The 22,150-nt window shown below is 40.6% G+C and overlaps 1 protein-coding gene and 1 pseudogene across 2 annotated transcripts; one reads left to right on the forward strand and one right to left on the reverse strand.

Moving 5' to 3' along the window:
• Positions 1 to 270: 270 nt before the first annotated feature.
• Positions 271 to 4,958, reverse strand: LOC130887008 (40S ribosomal protein S3a-like; annotated as a pseudogene).
• Positions 4,553 to 18,959, forward strand: Lox (lysyl oxidase). 2 transcript variants are annotated; one of them, XM_057789207.1, is made up of 7 exons: positions 4,554 to 5,569; positions 5,895 to 6,003; positions 7,213 to 7,350; positions 8,938 to 9,094; positions 12,555 to 12,650; positions 13,161 to 13,276; positions 15,676 to 18,959. In XM_057789207.1, exons 1-7 carry the CDS (start codon positions 4,957 to 4,959, stop codon positions 15,680 to 15,682), a joined length of 1,236 nt encoding a protein of 411 aa, XP_057645190.1. In that variant the 5' UTR covers positions 4,554 to 4,956; the 3' UTR covers positions 15,683 to 18,959. The 2 variants fall into 2 exon arrangements, with proteins under 2 accessions (XP_057645191.1, XP_057645190.1); XM_057789208.1 differs by lacking the exon at positions 15,676 to 18,959 and having other exon boundaries at positions 4,553 to 5,569; positions 13,161 to 13,280.
• Positions 18,960 to 22,150: the final 3,191 nt, after the last annotated feature.

Here is a 22,150-nt window from a genome sequence, read left to right on the forward strand (position 1 = left end):
ATCTTTCCAGCCCCAAACCAAAGAGTCAGTGATCACACACTGGTTCTCTGGTTACAGAGTTATTGTTCTGGTTCTGATAATTCAAAGGTCCCACTTTATATTTTTAACTTTCTGAATAATTCCATATCCTGTGAATATAAACTTATCTAGCAAGTTCTGGAGACTTGGTGTTTTAATTTCTCGTTCTTTCTTTTTCGCAAACAGGACTTTTTATTTGTCACTCTTGGAAGTTTGGAATTTAAAACAGTTTCTTGGTTCATATCCATCAGTTCATTCAACTTTAGCCCCTGACACGTCATCAGCAGAGCTCCATGAGTTTTCACAATTCAAACTTGGGTTTTTCTGCATTTTAATTTTTCTAAGGGAAACATTGTGAAGAGGATAACTGGGCTTGCAGGTCTTAGCTACGTTTTTCCCAATGTTGTCTGCAATCACTATATTAACCACTTCCTCCAACACAATTGTCTGGCCTTCTCAGGTCATGATTTTCATCGTTTTACAGATCTGGAGGATCTGCTGGTGCTGTACACAGGACCTATCCGGTTGTTGTGTTTTTAGAGAAACTAACACAGGACAGAAGCAGCAAAGAGCCATCAGTTGTCTTGACAGCAACATAATCTTCAATCATGGTCTGGTCTGCCACTTTTTGACCATGGAACACATTTTGTCCTGGGTAAGATCCATGCCATGGAAGTTAATCAGATGTTTTTTTGTTTTGTTTTGTTTTTTTGTTCTTTGTTTTCTTCTGTTTTTGCCCTGACCGTCCTCAGTAATTAGCTTGAATTTTCTAAACGCAGCTCTGTCATTCTGTACGTCAGCAAAACTCTCTTCGAACACATAACCCCTGAGGTCATCCGATTCAATTTTGGTTCCTTGAATCCATGTGATGAGTGTTTTTCAATGTTTCTTAAAATCGAGAATAGACAGAGCTTTCGCATCATACATCTTTCTTAGAAAATGGATCAACCACCTTCTTCTTGGCTTCTTTCTTGACTCCTTTAGTCAGGGACTTGTTTTTGCTGATTACTTCCACAGTGCTGCTCAGAGAGCCAAAGGGAAGGAAGTAGATGCAGCTTGTATGAGGGCTTATGTGAGTGGGGAGGGACTTTTATTCCTTGGGAGAAATGGAACCTTGCTTTAAAAAATAAAAAGATGGGGGTGGAAGGGATGATTTCCCCTTTTTTGATACAAGCCATAGATCTGTCCACAAACATAAAAACAATAACAACAACAACAAAAAAAAACTGGCTTCAAATTGGGATCAGCTGTGCATCTTACCAAAGTTAAGGAGCTGGGGCATCTTGACACAGCTAGTTACGATTATCATAATAATTGCTGCTAGTATTACTTTTTTATTAACTTAAGCATTGAGTGTAAAGAAACTGGTTTGTCTAATTTTGAAAACAGTCATTTTGCCTCTAAGAAAGGAGCGCATGCACGGGTGCACGGTATCACTCCCGGGTGGCAAATACTTTCCATTGTCCTCAATGTGCTGGCCACATGTTATCTTTTTCTCCCAGAGAGCCAAGTCTAAAGCAAGAGAGATTGGAGGAAATGAAAGAGGGAGAAAATTAGCTTTTCTTTTTCTTTTATGGCATTTAGAGTCTGTGCCAATGAACCCATTGGCATATCCCCCGACCCCTGAAGTTGTGCGTATATGATCAAATGTGTGTGTTTAGTAATGAAAATTAACAAGGCACATTGTGACTGTTCTGAGCAGTTGTTTCTGTTTTCGCGAAATGGTTGTAAATTTTTTGAAGCAAACTGGGAGAAAACGATGAGCCTCGTTCACTGTAAATGTTTAGTGATCCTGTGTACAAATCATCTATATATTACACTACTCTGCAAAGCACAAATGTGTTTATGAGAATCTGTAAAATAAATGTGCAATAGAGTTTCGCTAATGGAAAAGACTTAAAAAATGAAAATCATCTCTATCCTATGTATACATAAAAGTACCCAATATTTTAAAGTCACTTGAGGAATTATTTTTGCAATATTAATGGCCATAATGTAACTAATGTAATTAATGGTCATAATTCATTCATAATGCAGTGAATGAATTGAAAATAGAATAAATGGATATTCAAGAAAATCAGAGATTTTGAAACTTGGAAAAATACTTTTAAGAGGATTTGGCTTGTTCAATCTGACAAAGAACTAAGAACCAGAAAAAAAAATTAAAACACATATACAGAGAAGCATTTTCTTCTCCTCCCTTCTCCTCCTTTCCCTTTTGCTACTTCCTCCCTCCCAAAATACCAGAACTGGAAACAAAGACAAGTTAGCAGAGACCCAGGACATACTTTCTACCCTCCCAATAGGAGCTGCTTTGTTCTTGTGATCCAACTTGACCTCCACAGCAAAGGTCTTCCCTCAGAAACCTGTGGTCAAGTAATAACCGTCCCCAGGCTTTCTTCTGGAAATGAACTGTTCATCGGCAGATGTAGAGACTTTTTCAGATGAAAGATAATTATAGTCAGTCTCTTCCACTTCTCCTTATAATTTCATCTGTCCATCCAAATTACAGATGCCTCTTTCTTTCTTTCTTTCTTTCTTTCTTTCTTTCTTTCTTTCTTTCTTTCTTAACTCTATCTCCCTTACCAGGTCTAGAGAAATCAAGTAGTTATTAAATCTTTCAGCCAGCCAGAAAAATGACAACTAGCGCTATCTTAGAGATGGTTCTGTTCAGAGAAGAATTCGAGGCTGACTGGCTGGAGTATTTTTGTTCCTAAAGTTTATCTTCATCATAATGCAATATATTTACCACGTGTGGACAAAATTATGTGTCATATCCCTTGGTGACCAAGAAAGGTATGTGCTCATGTATGGGCTCCATCTAACTTGACTCAAAAAGCCAGACGCATTACCTTGGACTCTCTGTCCTGTGATTTAACTAGCTGAGAGAAGCAGCCCCACCTCCCCTGTCAGTCAGGATGCTCCAGTGGCAGATGACAGAAGCCGACTATGTTAATCCACAATAGAACACACGAGAAAATCTGAAGGGAACGTTGGAGAGCCAGAAGTTGTCACTTTTTCTAGCAGTGGGAGGAGGAATATTTTTGGCCATGTGACCAACTTGACATTCAGATTCTAGGAAGGCAGCTTCATTAAGACAAACTCAGATCTCATGACCACTTCTTGAAGTGATGAAGTCTCGTGAATGCCTTCTCAGTCCAACCTCACTACAGGGGTGGAGAAACAGGGTGACTGGGGCAGGGGAGGTGGGGTCAGAGGTTCCTGCAGAGTTTCCCAAAGAACAGTAAGAAAGGGGAAATGGCTGTGAAGCAGACAAACTAGCAGATAGCCACCAACCGCCTCGTGGGGTGATCAGTTATGGAAAGCCAGAGACTAAGAGGTGAGAGTGAAGTGTGTCTAGACAATAGCTCAAGGATGGGACCAATAAAATGGGTGCTAAACTCTGGTTTTGCCTAGCAGTTTAAACAGGGCCACTGAGTAGCAATTTTCCTTTGAATTGGGTCCAGAGCTTCCCGGACCCTGAGTGGGATGTGAATAGCTGGTCTATTAGGCATCTCTCCCCAGTTGCAGACTGTCCTCCCACTCCTTCTCCTGGCCACACCTACTGCCTTCTTTGTACTGAACTCTGAACTCCAAGGCTGTTGCTCTTGTAACACCTCTGTTTAGAGCACAAAAGAAATCAAAAGCTGCTGCTGGACACTTTATTGAATTTCAACATTTAATATTGGTAATTTGAGTTTAAAGTGTGACATCAAACCTCCATATTAGACACAGAAGAGAGAGAGCAAGAAGTCAAATCAAATCTGTCTACTTGAAGATGTCTTTGAGCACTCTCCAGTACACAGTAGGCATGAAAGATCTTCATTGTCATTTAAAGTGATAATTGGTTTGGCTATCTGGAGAGAGCAAGAGAGAGAGAGAGAGAGAGAGAGAGAGAGAGAGAGAGAGAGAGAGAGAGGGAGGGAGGGAGGGAGGGAGGGAGGGAGGGAGGGAGGGAGAGAGAGAGAGAGAGAGAGAGAGAGAGAGATTTATTCACTGCTTCAATGTAGCAAACTTTGTTTGCTGTAAATTTTCACTTTGGTTATTAAAATACTCACTGTAGGAAACAGATTTGTAACCCATTTCTCATATTACCTACAGCCAGAAAAACAAAATTTGATATCCTGGGGTTTATTTGCTGAGGAGGGCGCTTCCCATAAAAGAGGGGTGAGTGTGCATTGGGAAATTCGTCTGGTTTAACTTCTTTATGGATAAACGTTAGTCACAACCTCCCCCTTCCCAACATGCACACTTTGGCCCCAATGCTCTCCCCACCTCTTGACTTCCCGCCTCTCCTGGGCTGGTGACCTAATAGCATTTTTCTTCATGCATATTTTGGCTTGGGCCCATGGCCTGGCTGCCTTCGCCTGTCTGAGTCTTTTGAAATTCCTGCATGTTCGGCCCAGATTAAGCCGAGTGTGTCTCAAAATGTGTGTTCCGTTTTGTTCTTTCCCCTTAACTCTCCCTGTGCAACGTGTCTGGGGAGGAGGGGAGTGGGGCGGGAAGGGGAGGAGGGGCAGAGTGGAGGAGCTGTCCGCCTCGCACGTTTCCAATCGCATTACGTGAACAAATAGCGGAGGGGCAGCGGGGCCAGAACGGCTTGTGTAACTGCAAACTTGTCAGAAAGTTTAAAATCTCTCCCCCTTCTTTTACTCCAGACACTGTGCGCTCTCCGGGACAATCGTGCGCCGCTCCCGGTCGCCTTCCAGGACTGGGAAAGGGGAGAGAGAGAGAGAGAGAGAGACGGTGCCACGTCCGACGGCCGCCTGGGCTGGGGGCAGGGTCTGCCGTCCGCCCTTGGCACGACTCACTGAGACCCATCCCCGCGCCTCTCCTTCCTCCCGGCCCGAAGAGGTCTCGTTCCTTCGCGGGATCTGAGCCCCGTCTGCATTCTCTCCCAGCCACGTCCTCCCCGAGAAGGGACTAGCCGGGAGAGCCATGCGTTTCGCCTGGACCGTGCTTCTGCTGGGGCCGCTGCAGCTCTGTCCCCTTCTACGTTGCGCTCCGCAGGCCCCGCGCGAACCACCCGAGGCCCCGGGCGCCTGGCGCCAGACAATCCAATGGGAGAACAACGGGCAGGTGTTCAGTCTGCTGAGCTTGGGGGCGCAGTATCAACCGCAGCGTCGCCGCGACCCCAGTGTCACTGCACCGGGACCCGACGGCAATGGCGCCCCGCAGCCACGCACGCCTATTCTATTGCTGCGTGACAACCGCACGGCCTCTGCTCGCGCGCGGACACCAAGCCCATCTGGGGTCGCCGCCAGCCGTCCCCGGCCCGCCGCCCGCCACTGGTTCCAAGCTGGCTTCTCGCCGTCGGGGGCTCGCGATGGAGCCTCACGGCGCACAGGGAACCGGACTGAGTCGCCACAGACCCCGCAGCTCAGTAACCTGAGACCTCCCAGCCACGTAGACCGCATGGTGGGCGACGACCCCTACAATCCCTACAAGTACTCCGACGACAATCCCTATTATAATTACTATGACACATATGAGAGGCCCCGGCCTGGGAGCAGGTACCGACCCGGATATGGCACTGGTTACTTCCAGTACGGTAAGCACCCCCAGGTGAACCAAAGACACCTGGGCACCTTGGCCGCAAGTTGGTGCTGTCTAGACGTGGCGGTCTGACCATGGCGGGCTCTGGTCCCTGTAGACTAGACCCCCCCCCCTCCCCACTTCCCCCTTGCCTAACCCACCAGCTCTGGAATCTGATGGAAACCGCGTTCCTGGCTCCAGCAGCTTCCTCTTCCCTTTCCTTCTTAGCCTTGGCGCTCCCTGTTCTTCCACACACTCAGCCCCACCCGGTGGACTTGGTGGGCAAAGGGTGACAAAGAGGGGACCTGGAGTCAGAGGTCATCTGCTTGTCTTATTTTTAGGTCTGCCGGACCTGGTGCCGGACCCCTACTACATCCAGGCATCCACATATGTCCAGAAGATGTCTATGTACAACCTGAGATGCGCTGCTGAAGAAAACTGCCTGGCCAGGTATGGATTTCCACAGCCAGGCTCCCCATTTTGATCCTGGGATCACCAGGCTGCTGTTCAGTGTAGACAAGGGCTGGGAAGTGGGACACGGACTGGGAAGTGGGACGTGACCTCCTGGGCAGACTGACTTGGAGAGAGAGTTAATTTGGAATGTTCTTACGGGTACCGCCTCATTGAGAGGCGCAAATCGGGTGTGTGTGGTGTGTGTGTGTGTGGGGGGGGGGGGGGCTTACTCTGGAGACTGGGTCTAAGGTTCTTTACCAAGATTCCTATTAGGCATTGGGGCAAATTACTTCCAACAGCTTTCTACAATACAGGACTCAGCGATCAACAACATGGGGAAGGGGGGCTAGAAAGCAATCTCTTGTTATGATTCCCTAATGGTCTAGGGCTGTGTTTGCCACGGTGGCGCCCCCCATTGGTAAAGACCGCATTCCACATTTCTTTCAGGCGGTGATTAACAGGGTTGTTTTGGTATAAGACTGTGAGCAAGAGTTTTGTTTTCCCATCTGTCCCAAAATAAAATAGCTATTCTAGACTTAGAATTATCCGATTTTGCTGCTGGCAGCCAGCAGAGGGAGCAGAAGATGCTTGCTTAGTTCTGGTGGTACCTTTAGTAAAATGGGTCACTAATGTTTTTGTGACTGACCCAGACCTACAAAAACGTAGTAGCGTCCCAGAAGTGCTTATATGAACCTTTTTTCCTCGTTGACTTTTTTATAATCGTAGGGATAAGGGAAAAACTTCCAGCTGAATTTCACTCCTGAGACTTTCATGAACCACACCTTTGAACTCTGGAAGATAGTAGAGAACAGCCCCCTGTTTGATGATAGTGAAGTATAAAGCTGTCTATCTCAAGCTAGCTGTCTTATTTTAGAGTGTTTCCCCACTTTATCTCTTAGAACTACCAACTTATGAATAGATATCTTGGATCTTTTTAGGCACGTGATCATTACTATAGCTATTTCATAGTTTTTAGAAGCAGAGTCTCTAGTCCATCATTTTTCGAGCTCTGTAGGTTTTTCCTATCGTCCTTCATTTACTCATCCACCAGATATGTTTTTATTCTTCCAGGACTGGACGGGAGCTGCCCTGAGAGGCTAGTTGGGGAAGGGGAGATGACACTACCTCGTAACAGTGAGCTCTTCTTTCTAGTTTTGTTTTTCATAGGTATTCACTGGCTCTAATATTTCTTCTCTAAAATCACAGTTCAGCATATAGGGCGGATGTCAGAGATTATGATCACAGGGTACTGCTACGATTTCCCCAAAGAGTGAAAAACCAAGGGACATCTGACTTCTTACCAAGCCGCCCTCGATATTCCTGGGAGTGGCACAGCTGTCACCAGTAAGTGGGTGGGCCTCTCAATACTTCTGGGGCCCTTTTACAGCTTTCAGATAGCTATTCATGTCTTACCTAAAGCTAGAGATTTGCTATTGTTTATACTTAAAACTTTTACTATACAGTTTGATTCATTGAATGATGTTAAACCTTAAAGATAGGCCCTTCACCACTAAATCTCATTATCTTTTGAATTGAAAACTTGAGTCAGGTTCGTTAAAACTGTTGAAAGGACACCATAACGGCTAACGGTAGAACTGACTACTCTGTACAAGTGTCTGCTATAGACAAGACCGTGTGCAGTTGGTTAGCTTTAAGGGTTCAGAGTCCATTCTCAATGGAGCACACATGGGGCAGACTTCAGGAATGATCCACTTCCATCTTTGGAAAGGCCCATATCAGCCCCAGATGGGTTTCCCTACTCTTTATAAATTTAAAGGTTTTAATTTTTAAATTACACATGGTTATGCCATCATTTGCTGAGGTAATGTGCCAACTAGTCAGTGCCAGGAAATCCTGGTGTGTGGTCTCCTTCTCACAGAAATCCAAACTCTTTCTCATTGCTGCTCCTCTCCCATGTGAGATGAGGAAGAGCTCAGAAGCCTTCTACTTAAAATGAATAAGAGGAAAGCAGACTTAAGCTGCATAATTTGCATACTGAAATAGAAAGACTATTTAAATTATATTTTGAAATGAAAGTTTTTACTATTTAAATAATAGTAGTAGAAAAACATGCTATTGTTTCCCCCTTGCACTTCCGAAAAGACTTTAAAACTTTGGAACTCTAGTTTTTAGATGGTCCTAGCAAGTTCCCTTGAGTAAAGCTCTTGTTTAAAACCATCATATCACCACCATCAGAAGTGACACCTGGGGACATACACCTGAGACTCCACAGGTCACAAGAACAAATATTCAATTGTCTCTATTTAAAGTTCAAAGATAAAGCCCTGTATAACAAAAAAGATACTCTGTCCTTACCAAGAAAAGTTAAAAGCCTGCAATTTTGATTCATTTATGTCCTTCTTGGAAAAACAAAGGCATCTATGATGAATATCCCTTCAAGAAGATGAACTTAGTAGCTAGGCACGGTGGCACATGCCGTTACTCCAAGCACTTAGGAGGCAGAGGCAGGTAGATCTCTGAATTCAAGCCGACATGTTCTACAAAGTTCCAGGACAGCCATAGCTACACTGTGAAATCCCATCTAGAAAGAGGGAGGGAGGTTTGGACTGGAAAGATGACTTAGTGTTAAGAGCACTTGCTGCTCTTGCAGAGGACTCAGGTTCGATTCCCAGTACCCACATGGTGGTTCATAACTACCCACATCTCATCTCCATTTCCAAAGTATTCAGTGCCCGCTTCTGACCTCGGGCAGTAGGCATATGCATGGTGCACATATAACTTATAAGCAAAACATTCACACATGCAAAATAAATAAACCTTTAAGAAATTAAAAACAAGATGATAAACTTGCCCTGTTTGAATTTGTGAGCATAACACCATCAAATCTATGAGACAAGGAGGTCATTCACTGTCCTCATTATTTTCTCTACGTGTCGCTGACTGTTGTTTTATCGTTGTGTGGGACATTAGACATTACCACAGCATGGATGAATTCAGCCACTACGACCTGCTTGATGCCAACACACAGAGAAGAGTGGCTGAAGGCCACAAAGCAAGCTTCTGTCTCGAGGATACATCCTGTGACTACGGGTACCATAGGCGCTTTGCGTGCACTGCACACACACAGGTAGGCTGGTGCTCAGACATCAGGAACCCACAGATATCCAGAGATGACAAAGACAATGTCTTCGGCTATTCCCCCCCCCCCTTCTTTTTTCAAGCCTTTGTTTCATTTTGAGGTTATCTTATCAACGTGGAAAGCAATTGGGAAAAGCCAAAGGACTGGGTGGTGCAAATTGCTTTTAAAGTGGTTCCAGCTGTGCATGCAGCCCCTGCTGGTGATCACAGAAGGTCAATGTGGATCCTTGCTACACAATGGAAAGTAGTTTACTTTCTGAATACATATGAACGACTTAAAATATCTGCCTTCATTCTGCATTCTGTAATTGGCTATAAATAACTGTCGGCAATGTACAACTGTTCTCTCACCTGCAAAACCATTCTGTTTTCCACCTTCAGGCTTAACAGGGAATAGTGCCTAAAGTTAGAACAAAAAGTCGAAGTCAGTTTCTTAAAAATACTTGAAACAGCATCACTTTCAATAATGCAAATGAGAACAGAAAGACACATTTCTTTCTCCACACATGTATATTTAAACCTCCAGTGTAATTAATGTCAGATGTCCTCTGGATGAATTTGTTTTTAATAGTGCTGGGCTAAGCACTATTGTATGCTTGAGATTGGAAAATGTGTGTCGGTTAAAAACTATGTCAGTACTTCCATCCAAAACCCTAATTTGTAAAAGGACATTATAATTTTACTCCAGCCCAGCTCTTGGCAAGTAACTCCTGAATGTACATTACTCAGGGCACAAAGACATGAGCAGTCGTCATCTTGGGGAGCAGATTCCAAGGTTGTGGCCGGAAGCTTTTTACTGACCTACATGTGTGGACCATACTTCTTTCCTTCGAGCTTAGCTCATCAAAGTGGTTAGAAAGGGAAGCAGTTATATTTAACATAGGTTGGGAGGGGCAAGACATATGCTTTATGTGAAAGATGAAAGCCACCCATATATTAAGCATGTACCCGTCCAGAGATTGCCTTCTTATTCTGTGATCACCAGCAGAGGATCTGGGGGACCTATTTTCCCTATTCAGAAAATAACACGTCAGTCATCGTATCCTAAGATGGAACACTCGGGGGGGGGGGGGATGTACATATTTCAGTACCATAAGCTCCCCCATTCTCTGGCATAATCTCACTCTTTTTATGTGCATCCTTCTCTATACAAGTCTTAACAATTTTTTTAGCAGGTTTTGCATTGTAAGTGATGTATTCAGTTTTTTCCTCAATAGTCTCTTGAACAGAATTCATTTAAAGAAAAAACAATACAACATTCACAAAGATCCCTAATATTGTCTTTTCTTAGTTTTGTTATACTAGTTTCATGTTCACTAAATGTTTATGTATATAACTAGGTCTAACTTATGCCTCTATGTTATATATAAAAACCACATGTTCTAAAATTATAAATGTACATACTAAATGCATGCACAATTAAAAATAGACACATCATACTCATTGACCAAAACTAGCAAACAGTTATGTTTTGCTGGAACCAGATAATGAATTTAGATAGTCTAGAATGAAGTTATACTTTCAATTTAGTTTTATATTTGACTTTGAATACTGAAATGTATACTTGCTCAATGGCCGGGGTAACTTCAGGCATTTATTTGCAAGTTCAATTAAGTTCACAGAACTTCAATTAAATTCTGCGAGTTAGTGAATCAGAGTAACACCGTCAGCAATTTATGCTTACACACACGCGTGGTGCTTTAAGATTGTGTGACCGAGACCAGTGTCAAATTCATGGACTTAAAGTGTTCCCCTGCCTCAGCATTCTGAAAAATGGGAATTATAGGTGTATGCCAACAGCGATAACTTCAGCATTTTTGAAACACTTATATTCACTTGGAAATGGAGCATTACTTATTACTTATACCTGCCTTTGATGGGCATCTAATCCAGTGCTTAATTTAGATAGTCACGTGTGGAATAGTAGTAATGATAGTGGCAGCAGTTCATAGTCACTTAGTGTGTAAGGTGCCAGAATCAGAGAAGGGTGTTGTGGAACCAAAAGTTCCTATCCTATACATAAAATGAGAACGGATCAAGGTGGGAACCCAGGCAATGATTGCTCTCACTCCTGTGGCTCCAGCAATCTCGAATTGGCCTGTCTATGCTGTCCTACACTACCGTTAGCAAAATTGCTTACTAAGCCCACATCCCTAAAGCACATTGAGAGGCTTTTGTTATTTTTGTTGACCAAAATGACCTTAAGCACCAAAGCAAACTTGAGAGATGATTTTAAATGACACTGCTGAGCTCAAGTGACGGTAACATACAGTTTTTAAATCAACTTTAGATTATCAGAATGAAAATACTGACAATCTTAAAGTTAAAAGTTCTCATGAGGAAATAGGAAAGTAAGAAGATAACTGTCTCCCCCAATAGGAGAAATTTCTTCAGCTTCACGAGAGCAAGGACCATATGCTCTTGGGTTTTTCTCCTGGTAGCCTTATGAGACAACAGATGTCTTGTTGGTATGAATGTTTTAGCATGCCAACTAGTGCAGTATTGACCAGTTTGGGAATATATCCATACTTCTGAATCAACAAAGATTTCACTGATTATTTGATAGTGGGAATGTAGTAACTGAGAAAAGATACCCTAGACCCTGTTATATATATATATATAAAACTTTATTTAACCTTATTTCATGTACATTGGTATAATGATGTCAGATTCTCTAGAACTGGAGTTACAGACAGCTGCGAGCTGCCATATGGGTGCTGGGAATTGAACCCTGGTCCTCTGGAAGAGCAGTCAGTGCTCTTAACTACTGAGCCATCCCGCCAGCCCCATAATCTTGACACCAACTCAGTCAATCCCTAGCTGTTTGCCCCGGAATAAGCTATTTGACCTTAGTGTGCCTCAGTTTCCTTATCAATAAAATAAAATGGAGGTAGTAATACACCTGTCTCATGCAGTTGTGAGAACTGGCTTCATGTAATATGTTTAAAACAGTTCTGGCACAAAATAATTATAAATGTTAGTTACTCAAGGATACAACTAGACTCTCCCCTTGAGGTGTTTCTGTAATATGATTATAAGATAAGCAGAAATGGATGAATACTAACAGTAAGATTAAACATGACAGAAGTCCATAGACAAATGGAACACACAAAGGTCATTGCAGGGATGTTCCCTGATAGAATATTGGAACTAAGTTACTATGAGACCTTTATTCCTGGTGTGATAACTTGAACTGTGGTGGAGGCCTATTTTATTGCATAAGACTATTTTCCACTGGTGACTTGTGAAGTAAAGCTCACTACTTCCTACTGCAGTCCCTATAAAGCCTCAGATATTATAAGACTGGCTAATATGTGGTTCTCAATGGAGATGATACAGGAGTATGATTTTTATGTCAAATTATTCTAATTTACCAATCATATCTTGTTTGTTTTAGCTTGGTCTAGCCATACACTATAATATAATTTTTCCAATTTTGTTAATTTCAGGGATTGAGTCCAGGATGTTATGATACCTATGCAGCAGACATAGACTGCCAGTGGATTGATATCACAGACGTACAACCTGGAAACTATATTCTAAAGGTAGGGGCTTTGAACACATGTAATTTACCTTGACAATTCAATACATTCCCTTTTTCTGGTTTCAAATATTAAATAATCGTGGTCTTGAAAGTAATCAAACACCCTTCAAAACAATTTTTAAGGAACCCAGGGTATGATGTTTTTAAAAAGAGCTCAGAGAAATTTACACAACTTCCTTTGTAATGTATACAGTATTTATATGCTTTACTTAAACTACTTTTCTTCCTTGATTTAACTGAGTCCCTTGTTAGCAATTTCACTTTGGCATCTCTAGAAGTAGGAGGTAATAACAGTATACAGTGAATAAGAAGTCTTTCATCGTGGTATTTTTTGTTTGTTTGTTTGAGACAGGGTTTCTCTGTGTAACAGTCCTTGCTGTCCTGGAACTTTCTCTGTAGACCAGGCTGACCTCGAACTCACTGAGATCCACCTACCTCTGCCTCCTGAGTGCTGGAATTAAAGGTATGTGCCACCATCGCCACCCAGCTCACAATTCTTTTTGTTGTGCAGGTCAGTGTAAACCCCAGCTATCTGGTGCCTGAATCAGACTACAGTAACAATGTTGTACGCTGTGACATTCGCTACACAGGACACCATGCCTATGCCTCAGGCTGCACAATTTCACCGTGAGTATTATTTGGCAAGCTAGGTAATTTCTTTTATAAGGAGCTTTGTACTTTATATTATTCAAAGGACTGGGAAAGGCTTACAAGTTTTGTCACCTGGATTTATACAGCATCGGTGTTTGCTTCTACTACTATAGCTTCCTTGTAAGTAAAGCAAAGCAATAATTAATTGTTGGAAACATGTTATTACTTTTGACAATACTAGAGAAAGAGGATGCAGTGATGTTTTACTCAAACTATAACTTAAACAGTGTTCACGTGGAAAGATGCAGTATGTATCTGCCAAGTTCTGTTATGGTCCAGTCCAACAAATTGCTCATTAAACAGTGTGAGTGAGCTTGTAGGAGCCACACCTATGGGCTTTCCTCTTTCCTCTATGCTCCCTGATGGGGATGCAAAGAAATTCAAAGCATTTCCCAAGGTACACTTTCACGTACTGGTTGCAAAATGTGTGTGTGGGGTGTGTGTGTGTGAGAGTGTGTGTGTGTGTGTGTGTGTATGTTCCCTCCATAAATCCCTTAGTCCCGAAAACAGTTTCAGAATCTTAGAAGGAATCTCAGCCCATAAATATTAAGCAGAAGTTCTTTAGTGAAGAAGAATGTAGAGTAAGTTTGCCTGGTTGCTACCTGTTTTGCCTGACTCCTTTAAAGCTTTGCTTGCTTCATGTTATGCTAGTTGTGCCTTCCAAACAGTGAGAAGACTATGGGAGTAAATGAACACACATCATCTTTACACTGATATTGCAGAGATACTGGTAGCCTAAAGGCACCATGTTACCTCACTCAGGACCCTTTTCTTACTTACATAAAGGAACAGAGTCACTCTGTACTTTGTAAGCATTATATTATTAGAAGTAAATGAGGCTCATGACAGTAAAGAGATAATACTGGAAAATTATACTCTTCTGAATATGTCCACAGCACAGAAAGCTTACCTGGGTCATTGGTCCACCAAGCATAGACTTTTTCTCAGCATCAATGAAGGCTCCATAATCTAAAATAATTTATCATAAAAATTAATATGTAGTTGATTCATTTAAGTTTTATACTTCATAATAACTCATTCTCCATTTGCTTACTTACTCTTACTGTGTACTGTGTATTTAAAATTCCAACCTGGTATTTGGAGCAATATTAAGATACAATGGTTACCGTGTAGACTTACTATAGCAATTTCTGAGTAGTCCACACAAATTTCTTTAATGTTGTATCCTTCCTTACCCCAAATGGCCAGGGCCTAGTTGATTGTTCACACTATATAGCCACTGGTGCCTACAGTGTCCCACTCAACCCTTCATTCATGAATTACTTCGTCTCGCCAGAAATATAGAATTGACTTTGGAACAACATTTGAATTTGGCCTTGAGGACTCAAAACTACCAAAGCAAAGCTGAGGAAGGGCATGTCTGGAGGCATCAGAGTCACAGACAACTTCCTCATGGAAGTGATTGCAGGCAATATTTGCAAAGAGACCTTCCGGTTGGGGTTGTCAACTGTGATCTGTTCAAAAGGACAAGTGAAGAACGAGCTAGGAATTTTGAGCTTCTTTCTGAAGGCCATGAAAACTGACATTTTTGAAGCAGGGAGTAAAATGCATATGAAGCCATGTGGGCAGTGTGATGGTGAAGTGTCTCATTATTATCATGCTGTCATTATTGCTGTCCTTCCCTAACTCTCACTGGTTGCTTCTCATGCCAGTCAGACATTTGACACCATTCTGGTGGGATGTAAAATCCACCCAATAATCTGGTATGTTCCCTTCATGTAGCCCCTTTCCCTCAGTCTTCCTACATGACTTGGGCCCTTTTTACTTCAGCCATGCTACGTGCCTGGGCTTTCTCCTCACAAAAATTGTGGTTTAGAAAGCAACTGCTTATGATTTGAATGCAAGTGTGTTTTTCCTTTTATGAGGACCAGTGATCAGCATTTCAACATGACAATACCTGGTTCATGGTTTTGTTCCCCTCTCTACCCATTAATGCACTGTTCTGCACCCAGAAGCAGGCAGAGAAGAAAAAATGCAAGATGGTGCAGAAGCCATGACTATGCCTCCTGGCTCATGTGTCACTCTTGCTCCCTGAAATGAGCTCACCTGCTTTGGTGCCAGCTCCACGACTGCCACTTGACTTTTCCTTCTTTCAATTTTGCTGTTTGTTTTGCCTTTGAAACATCCAGACTGTGGACATCAGACATTTACTCCATACTATTGACAGATTACATATTCCTTTCCTCCAATCACTGTTAAATCATGTTCCAAACATAATTTTGCAAGATGATTATTGCCGAGGCGGAGGAAAATTGCTAATCAAGTTTTGAAAAGGCCTACTAAAATCGTATGTGTTATGCTCATTAATGATGTTATCCTGCTAATAACTTGTTTCGTGTGCTCTCTTAATACAGGTATTAGAAACCAAGCCCAACTCCCATTGGATAAAGCAGTGCCTGGTGTTTGGAAATATGAAAAACATAGGTTAGCTTTAGTAGGAAGGACTTACATATTTTAAAGGGCAAACAACAAAGGAAGTTTTGTTTGGACTCTCTCACAACAACTAGCGTAACTGGATCTTGAACGTTCAAATCAGCATTATTTGGGGAATTTTAAATACTTATTCATGTCCTTTGTGAATTAACTGTGTTTCAATTTTTTTAGGTGCCTATGTGGCTCTTTCAAAGAACCCTAGATTTCGTATCTTCTTTTGAAATTATAGTGCAAAAGGGAAAATGGCATTTTAATAAATGAGCCATAATTTGAAGTGATTATTTTCTAAAGTGCAGGAACCAGTGAAGCAAAAATGATGGGGTTATATTGACTCAATATAGATTGATTTAAAGATGATATTCCTACTGTGTAAGCAGGAATGGATACATTTGGTGCTGAAGAAAGGTCAAATACATAATGGTTGTCATGAGAAATTACTCTATAGCAGGGAGATGGCAATATATGTGTATTCAGATAGTAACATCCCTATATAAAATTATGTTTACATTTTCAAATTCCTAGATAATTTCCCTTCTGTTAAGTGCTTAATTTTACTCTGACTTGAGTCAACTTCTGTTTTGGAATGAAGTAGATAATTCCAAATTCCTGGCTGGTATTTGCTGATATTCCCATCTACACTTAATCTTCCTGTGGGCAGAAATGTCTAATGTGGCAATCTTCACATGATCATTGTGGGGATTAGCAACATAGGGAAATCATTTCAATGACGTATGATCAATATAGAGCTGATATACCCTGCAGTATATTTAACTGTTGGCAAAATTAAGTCACTGCTGACATAGAGATTACACAGTGAGTCTCTAACACCACAACCACCTTTAAAATACTGTAAAAAATATACTGGAAAACCTTTTTTGGGTGTTTTTTAAACTCTAGTATTCTTCTAAAATGTTGTTATTAAGGGGAATGCTAAAAAATGAAATCATTTCTAATAGATGACCTAGTGTGTGAAACACAGGACCATCATCCTAGCTATTTTAGGAATTGGCCATACATGTTTCTGTGTATTTACAAAAGACACTCCGAATTAGCGAAGCACATAGCATTGCATACTTGAGAGGCTGGCAGAAAGAAAGAAGCAGGTACTCTCTGCGAAACAAGGACTGTGCGTCACCATGAGACCGCTATGACCTTACTTCAAACTGTGAAACCGTGCAGCAGTTGAATTTGGAAACTCTTTCATTCAGAAGGTGCAGAAGAAAATCAAGTTAGACTTTTAAGTTCCTGGTGCTTAAGCTGAAGTTTTCCTTCATTAACCAGCATTAAAATCTCAAGTAAGGTAGCTCCTATGCCAGAATATGTCAGGCAGACCTTTCTCAGTGAGCTGGAATCCTGTCTTATATGCCATAGAGTTGTAAGGGTAACCATTACTAATCACCATACTGTACTCACCGCTGCAGGAGCAGGTGAGAGGGGCCAGAGAGGGGCAGGTGCCAAGAGCAGATAACGCAGTACACATGATTCTTATCAGCCTGAGTACACACTTACCCATAGTATATAAAGACAGAACTTGGATTGAGCTGGTATCTGATCAATGGGATTGCTTCTTTGATGTACCTCTTTGCCTTAGATTGCCTTTCAGTTTGAATACTGTAGAATGATCCTTTCAAATTATAACCATTCTGATAGAGATATTTTAATATGCGTGCTTTTAAAAACAAAACAAAAACTACTGTCAGTATCAATACTGAACCAGACTGGCATGCAGAGATTTAAGATCTCGTCTCACCAAGGTTCTTAACCCTATAAGAAAGTAGGCTAATAATATGACTTTTAGATATTTAGGACAATAAGTTCAACGAGACCTTTATCTCTTAGTCATCGTCAGGGGAGGGACAGGATAAGCCAAGCACTTACTTAATAGACATTGGAAAACAAAGACTGTCCCTAACCTTACTAAGTATGAAAATTAGGCTCAACTTATTTCATTTTTAACTGTTAAAAATATGTCTATAGAATTTAAAATTTAAACACTGCTATTTGTCATGGCCATACTTTATTTTTCAAAACGTAAGTTAAAAATTATTAATTGTATACATGTATGTATTTCTAGTAATTAAAATATGTTCAAACCCATGAAATGTCTGCCTTTTAAATGTAATTTGGGCTTTTTGGTTGATTTTCAATTACGAAGCTGTTTATTCCTACACATTTTTGTCCTTTCCTTAATTTTAAAATGCATCAGAATGATTTGTAAGTACCAACACAACCCTTCATATATTTAACCCTTGGGTGTCTGTTCTCTAAATGACCACCAAGTTCATTGATAATTAGTTTGTTAAGAATAATGATAAAAACTACAAGCTAGTCTACTAAACCTAAATTTACAAAGATAAGAGATGAGAATGACAGAAGGAACACCAAGGACTGAAAAGAAACGTGTTTTTACATTAATAAAAAATAAAAAACAGTATAGTTAAGTCAACTCTTTGCCATTTAAGTAATATCATGATATTGAGATCACAGATCCCATCCCCAGTGGACCATGGCATATGTTGCCTAGTTCCAGATAATCTTCTTTATCTTCAGAATTTAGAGCATATGTGGTTCACTAAAAGTTTTCCACTTCTGATCATTAATCTTCACCAGATTGTATGAAAATACTAAATTCTTAGTCTGGAAATATTTTAGAAATCATTTTACTCATTGTACATTAAGTAATAAAATGACCCCTTTTATGCATGCTTCGTATTTGAATTTACATACACAATTTTAAAAATCAACCATTTATATTTCATTCTCAGATTTCCAAAGGTGTAGGCCATTTTGAAAAGCTGAAATGGTGCTGAAGTATTTTAACTTGAATGTAAGATGCATTTAGTCTTAGATCATGGGATACGGACATTTAATATATAACTGCTTGCTGCACAGTAGGTCACATGTCATTTGATATTAGAATGTCGATAATGAAGTTTTAATTTCTCCCATTTTCTTTCCTGGAACTTTTGTTTGTAAAAACATTTGTAATTTGTCTGAGGAGCTTTTATTTTAAATGTCTAGATACAAACTTTATACTGCATTCTCACACCCTTTTTATTATGTGCTGTAACTGCATGATTACATAAAAACGCTTTGAGAAATGATTGCAATTGTCTAAAGTGGTCATTTGCTGTTACCTACAAATAAATATCTGAATTTAATTTTTGGTTAAAACATTAAAGCCATGTATATGGTTGATGTGTTTGTTTAAGTGCCTTTGCTATGTTTGAAACTAAAATATCATCTCATCATTTCTCCTTTCCCTTTTCACCCTCCAATCCCTTACCTGCCCCCTCTCAAATCCATGGCCTCTTTTTCTTTAATTATTTTTAGTGTTACACACATACATACATACATACATACATACATACATGCATACATACACACACACGTGCATGCAGATTCCTAAATACATAAATACAATCCTCTCACTCCATATAATGTTAGCTCTAAGTATATAATCACAGAGCTGACCACCTGATATAGATAATGAGTTGGGGCTTTTCCCAGTGGAAGATCATTTCCCCAGCTGTGCATAGTTCTTTCTCTAGAATTTGGACCCTGCAAGCTTCCCTCTTTCTATGCTAGCATGTCCATTGGTGTCATCGTTGTTCTGGTCTTGTTTAGGTAGCCATGGTGATGAAACTTCATGGGTGTAGCATCTCTGAAATTTCTAGGAAATACAGTCTTACAGAAAACTCCCTGTTTCTCTGGTTCTTAGAGTCTTACCATCCCCTCTTCCACGATGATCCCTGAGACTTAGCTGCAGAGGCTGTGTTGTGGTTTTATCAATTGCAAATGAACACCACAGGATCTCTTGTTCTCTGCATTTTGGTGTTGTGTTTTTTATTTTTACTTTTTTGTAATGGTCTGCATCTAATGTAAAGAGAAGTTTCTTTGATGAGGGGTAAGACCTACACATAGTTGTGGATAAAGGGATAAATATTCAGAATGAAGCTAAGAATTGTGACGATTTGGTAAAATAAGAATTGTAGTTCTCCAACATCCATGACTTTATTAACCCTAGGTAGTTAGCTGAATCCAATATCAGGGATGGTTTCTTTCTTGTTGAGTGAACTTAAGTTCAGTTAGGGAGCTGGTGGTTACTGCCAAGATATGCATGGCACTGTTGCATGATAGGGTTTTGTGCTTTTCGGATTGCTGAGGTTTATAGTAATCATAGCTGGGCAGGACCTACCTCCCTTGGAAGCTTGCATGGTGTCTTCTGGTTCCATAAAAGCTAGTTTGCAGAGGGGGACCTTTAGGCCAAGTCCAACTCTCAGAGAACTAAGGAAGCCACAGAAGGAAAGTTTGTAACTTCTAAGAGGTTGGCTTATGAGGCTTAAGAGTAGACAATCTCTCTATATCACTAAGAACAAATCCAAGTGAAGGTAATCCTGCGTAAGCTGCAGTAGCTTGAGTAGACCACACACGCTAACTCATCTAAGTGGCTACAGTAGCAACAGATTTTCCATACAGACAAAAATAAAATACAGAAAGATGCCATCAAGAACTTGAAGAGGCAGAGATGGAAGAAACTAAATGCTTGGCTTAGAAACTTCATAACAGATAATACTTATGTTATAGGGGTAATGTAGCTGCTGATTTAAGATTAAAACATTTATCTGTGTTCATTTACCATTCTGAAAATCCTAGAGCCCTATGGACCAACAGAATCTAGATAACTTACATCTGTTTAAAATATGACTTCCTTAATACTGTAAACACCCCGTAGAGCTATTCCTGAGAAATAAAAAAAACAATCACACAAAATGTTACTCTTCACTGGCAACACTCCTGGTCCCTCAAGAGCTGTGATGATAATACACACTAAGATATACTGAGTGTGTTCCGTGCTTGTGAGCACATTACCTGTTCTGCAGTTCATGGATCAAGGAGGAATTTTAACTTTTAAGTCTCATTGTTTCAGCAACATTTCTAAAGCTGTCGCTGCGATAAACATGGAGTCATGAGATGGCCCTGTACAAACAAAAATCTTCTGGAGAAATTCACTATCGTATCCTGAATGTCAGTAAGGGTGTTTGTGATGAGGATGTCAAAGTAACCCCAATTTAAGGATACAAGGATACGGGAGGTCAAAATAACCTCAGCAGGATTGTGGAAGGAGTTTATTGCACTCTTCACAGATGATTCCCAGAAGCTCCAGGCTTCAGTGAAAGGACAATTGCAGATGTAGAAATAGTGAGAAGCAGAATTAGAAGAGGAGCCTGTAGATGTGACTGCATTGCCGCAATTTTATTATGGGGCATTAACAGATGGGGAGGATGGATGATCGAGGATGGTAGGCTTACTCTTGGGGGTAATATTTACTGCTAGTGAAAATGCTGTGAACATGGTTGAAATGGTCACAAAGAATAAACTCAGTTGATAAAGTGCAAGAGCTATATATAATTCCAGTTTCGTGAATGGTCCCAGAGCGGGTGAGATGCTATGAACCAGCATTGCCTGTTACAGAGAAATCGCTCATGAACATGAGTCAAGCAATATGGAAAATGTCACTGTTGTCTTATTTGAAGACATTTCTACAATCAGTTTCATCTTCAACAATCTCCACCATGATCAGTTAGCAACTATCAGTAAGGACCTCCCACTAAGACAAATATTTCCAACCCACTAATGGTTAAAATAATTGTTAGAATTTTTTGCAAATTTTTTGCAATAAAATATGTTATGTGTACTTTAGATATAATGCATATTTCATAGACTACGGTTTATATAACATGCACGGGGAAGCCAAGAGACGTGACTCACTTTATTGTGGGATGTTCTATTGTAGTGGTCTGTAACAAAGCACATCTCTGCTCAGGCATGCCCCCTAGCACATAATACAGTGTGGATGCTGTGTCAATAGCAGCTACCATGCACTAGTTAGGGAATCATGACAAGAAAACCAAGTCGTCCAGATTCAGTACAGACTCATTTATTTTCCAAATATTTTCCATCTGAATTTGGTTGAGTGGGGGAATGTAGAACATGTAAGTAAGGAAATTCCAGTTTCACAAGATACCAAACGAAAAAGAATTTCTTAACAAACCAAGTCTGGCAAATGTTATCTCTCCAGTGGAGGTTTTAGAATGTATTTCTGTATGGGAAATTCTGCAAAGCTCTGCAGTAAAGACACCACCATCTCATTCCTTCCATCGTTTCTCAGATTTGATTTTTTTTATGTTTTGTATTTTGTAGCACTTACCCCACCAGGCTGTTTTTGTTTAGAAGATGGTGGGAAGTATTCGTGTTAAATAATTGTAATCGCACATAGAAAATCTTTTCAAAACAAATGTATGGTGGTGTCAGCATCTGAGCTGTGGGTATTGGTTTCTGAAGCTTATCAATTTGCAATTTGTTTTGTATCTTTAAATTGTATAGATAAAGTAG

The sequence above is a fragment of the Chionomys nivalis genome, chromosome 14 (genome assembly GCF_950005125.1).
Source record: "Chionomys nivalis chromosome 14, mChiNiv1.1, whole genome shotgun sequence".
NCBI lineage: Eukaryota > Metazoa > Chordata > Mammalia > Rodentia > Cricetidae > Chionomys > Chionomys nivalis.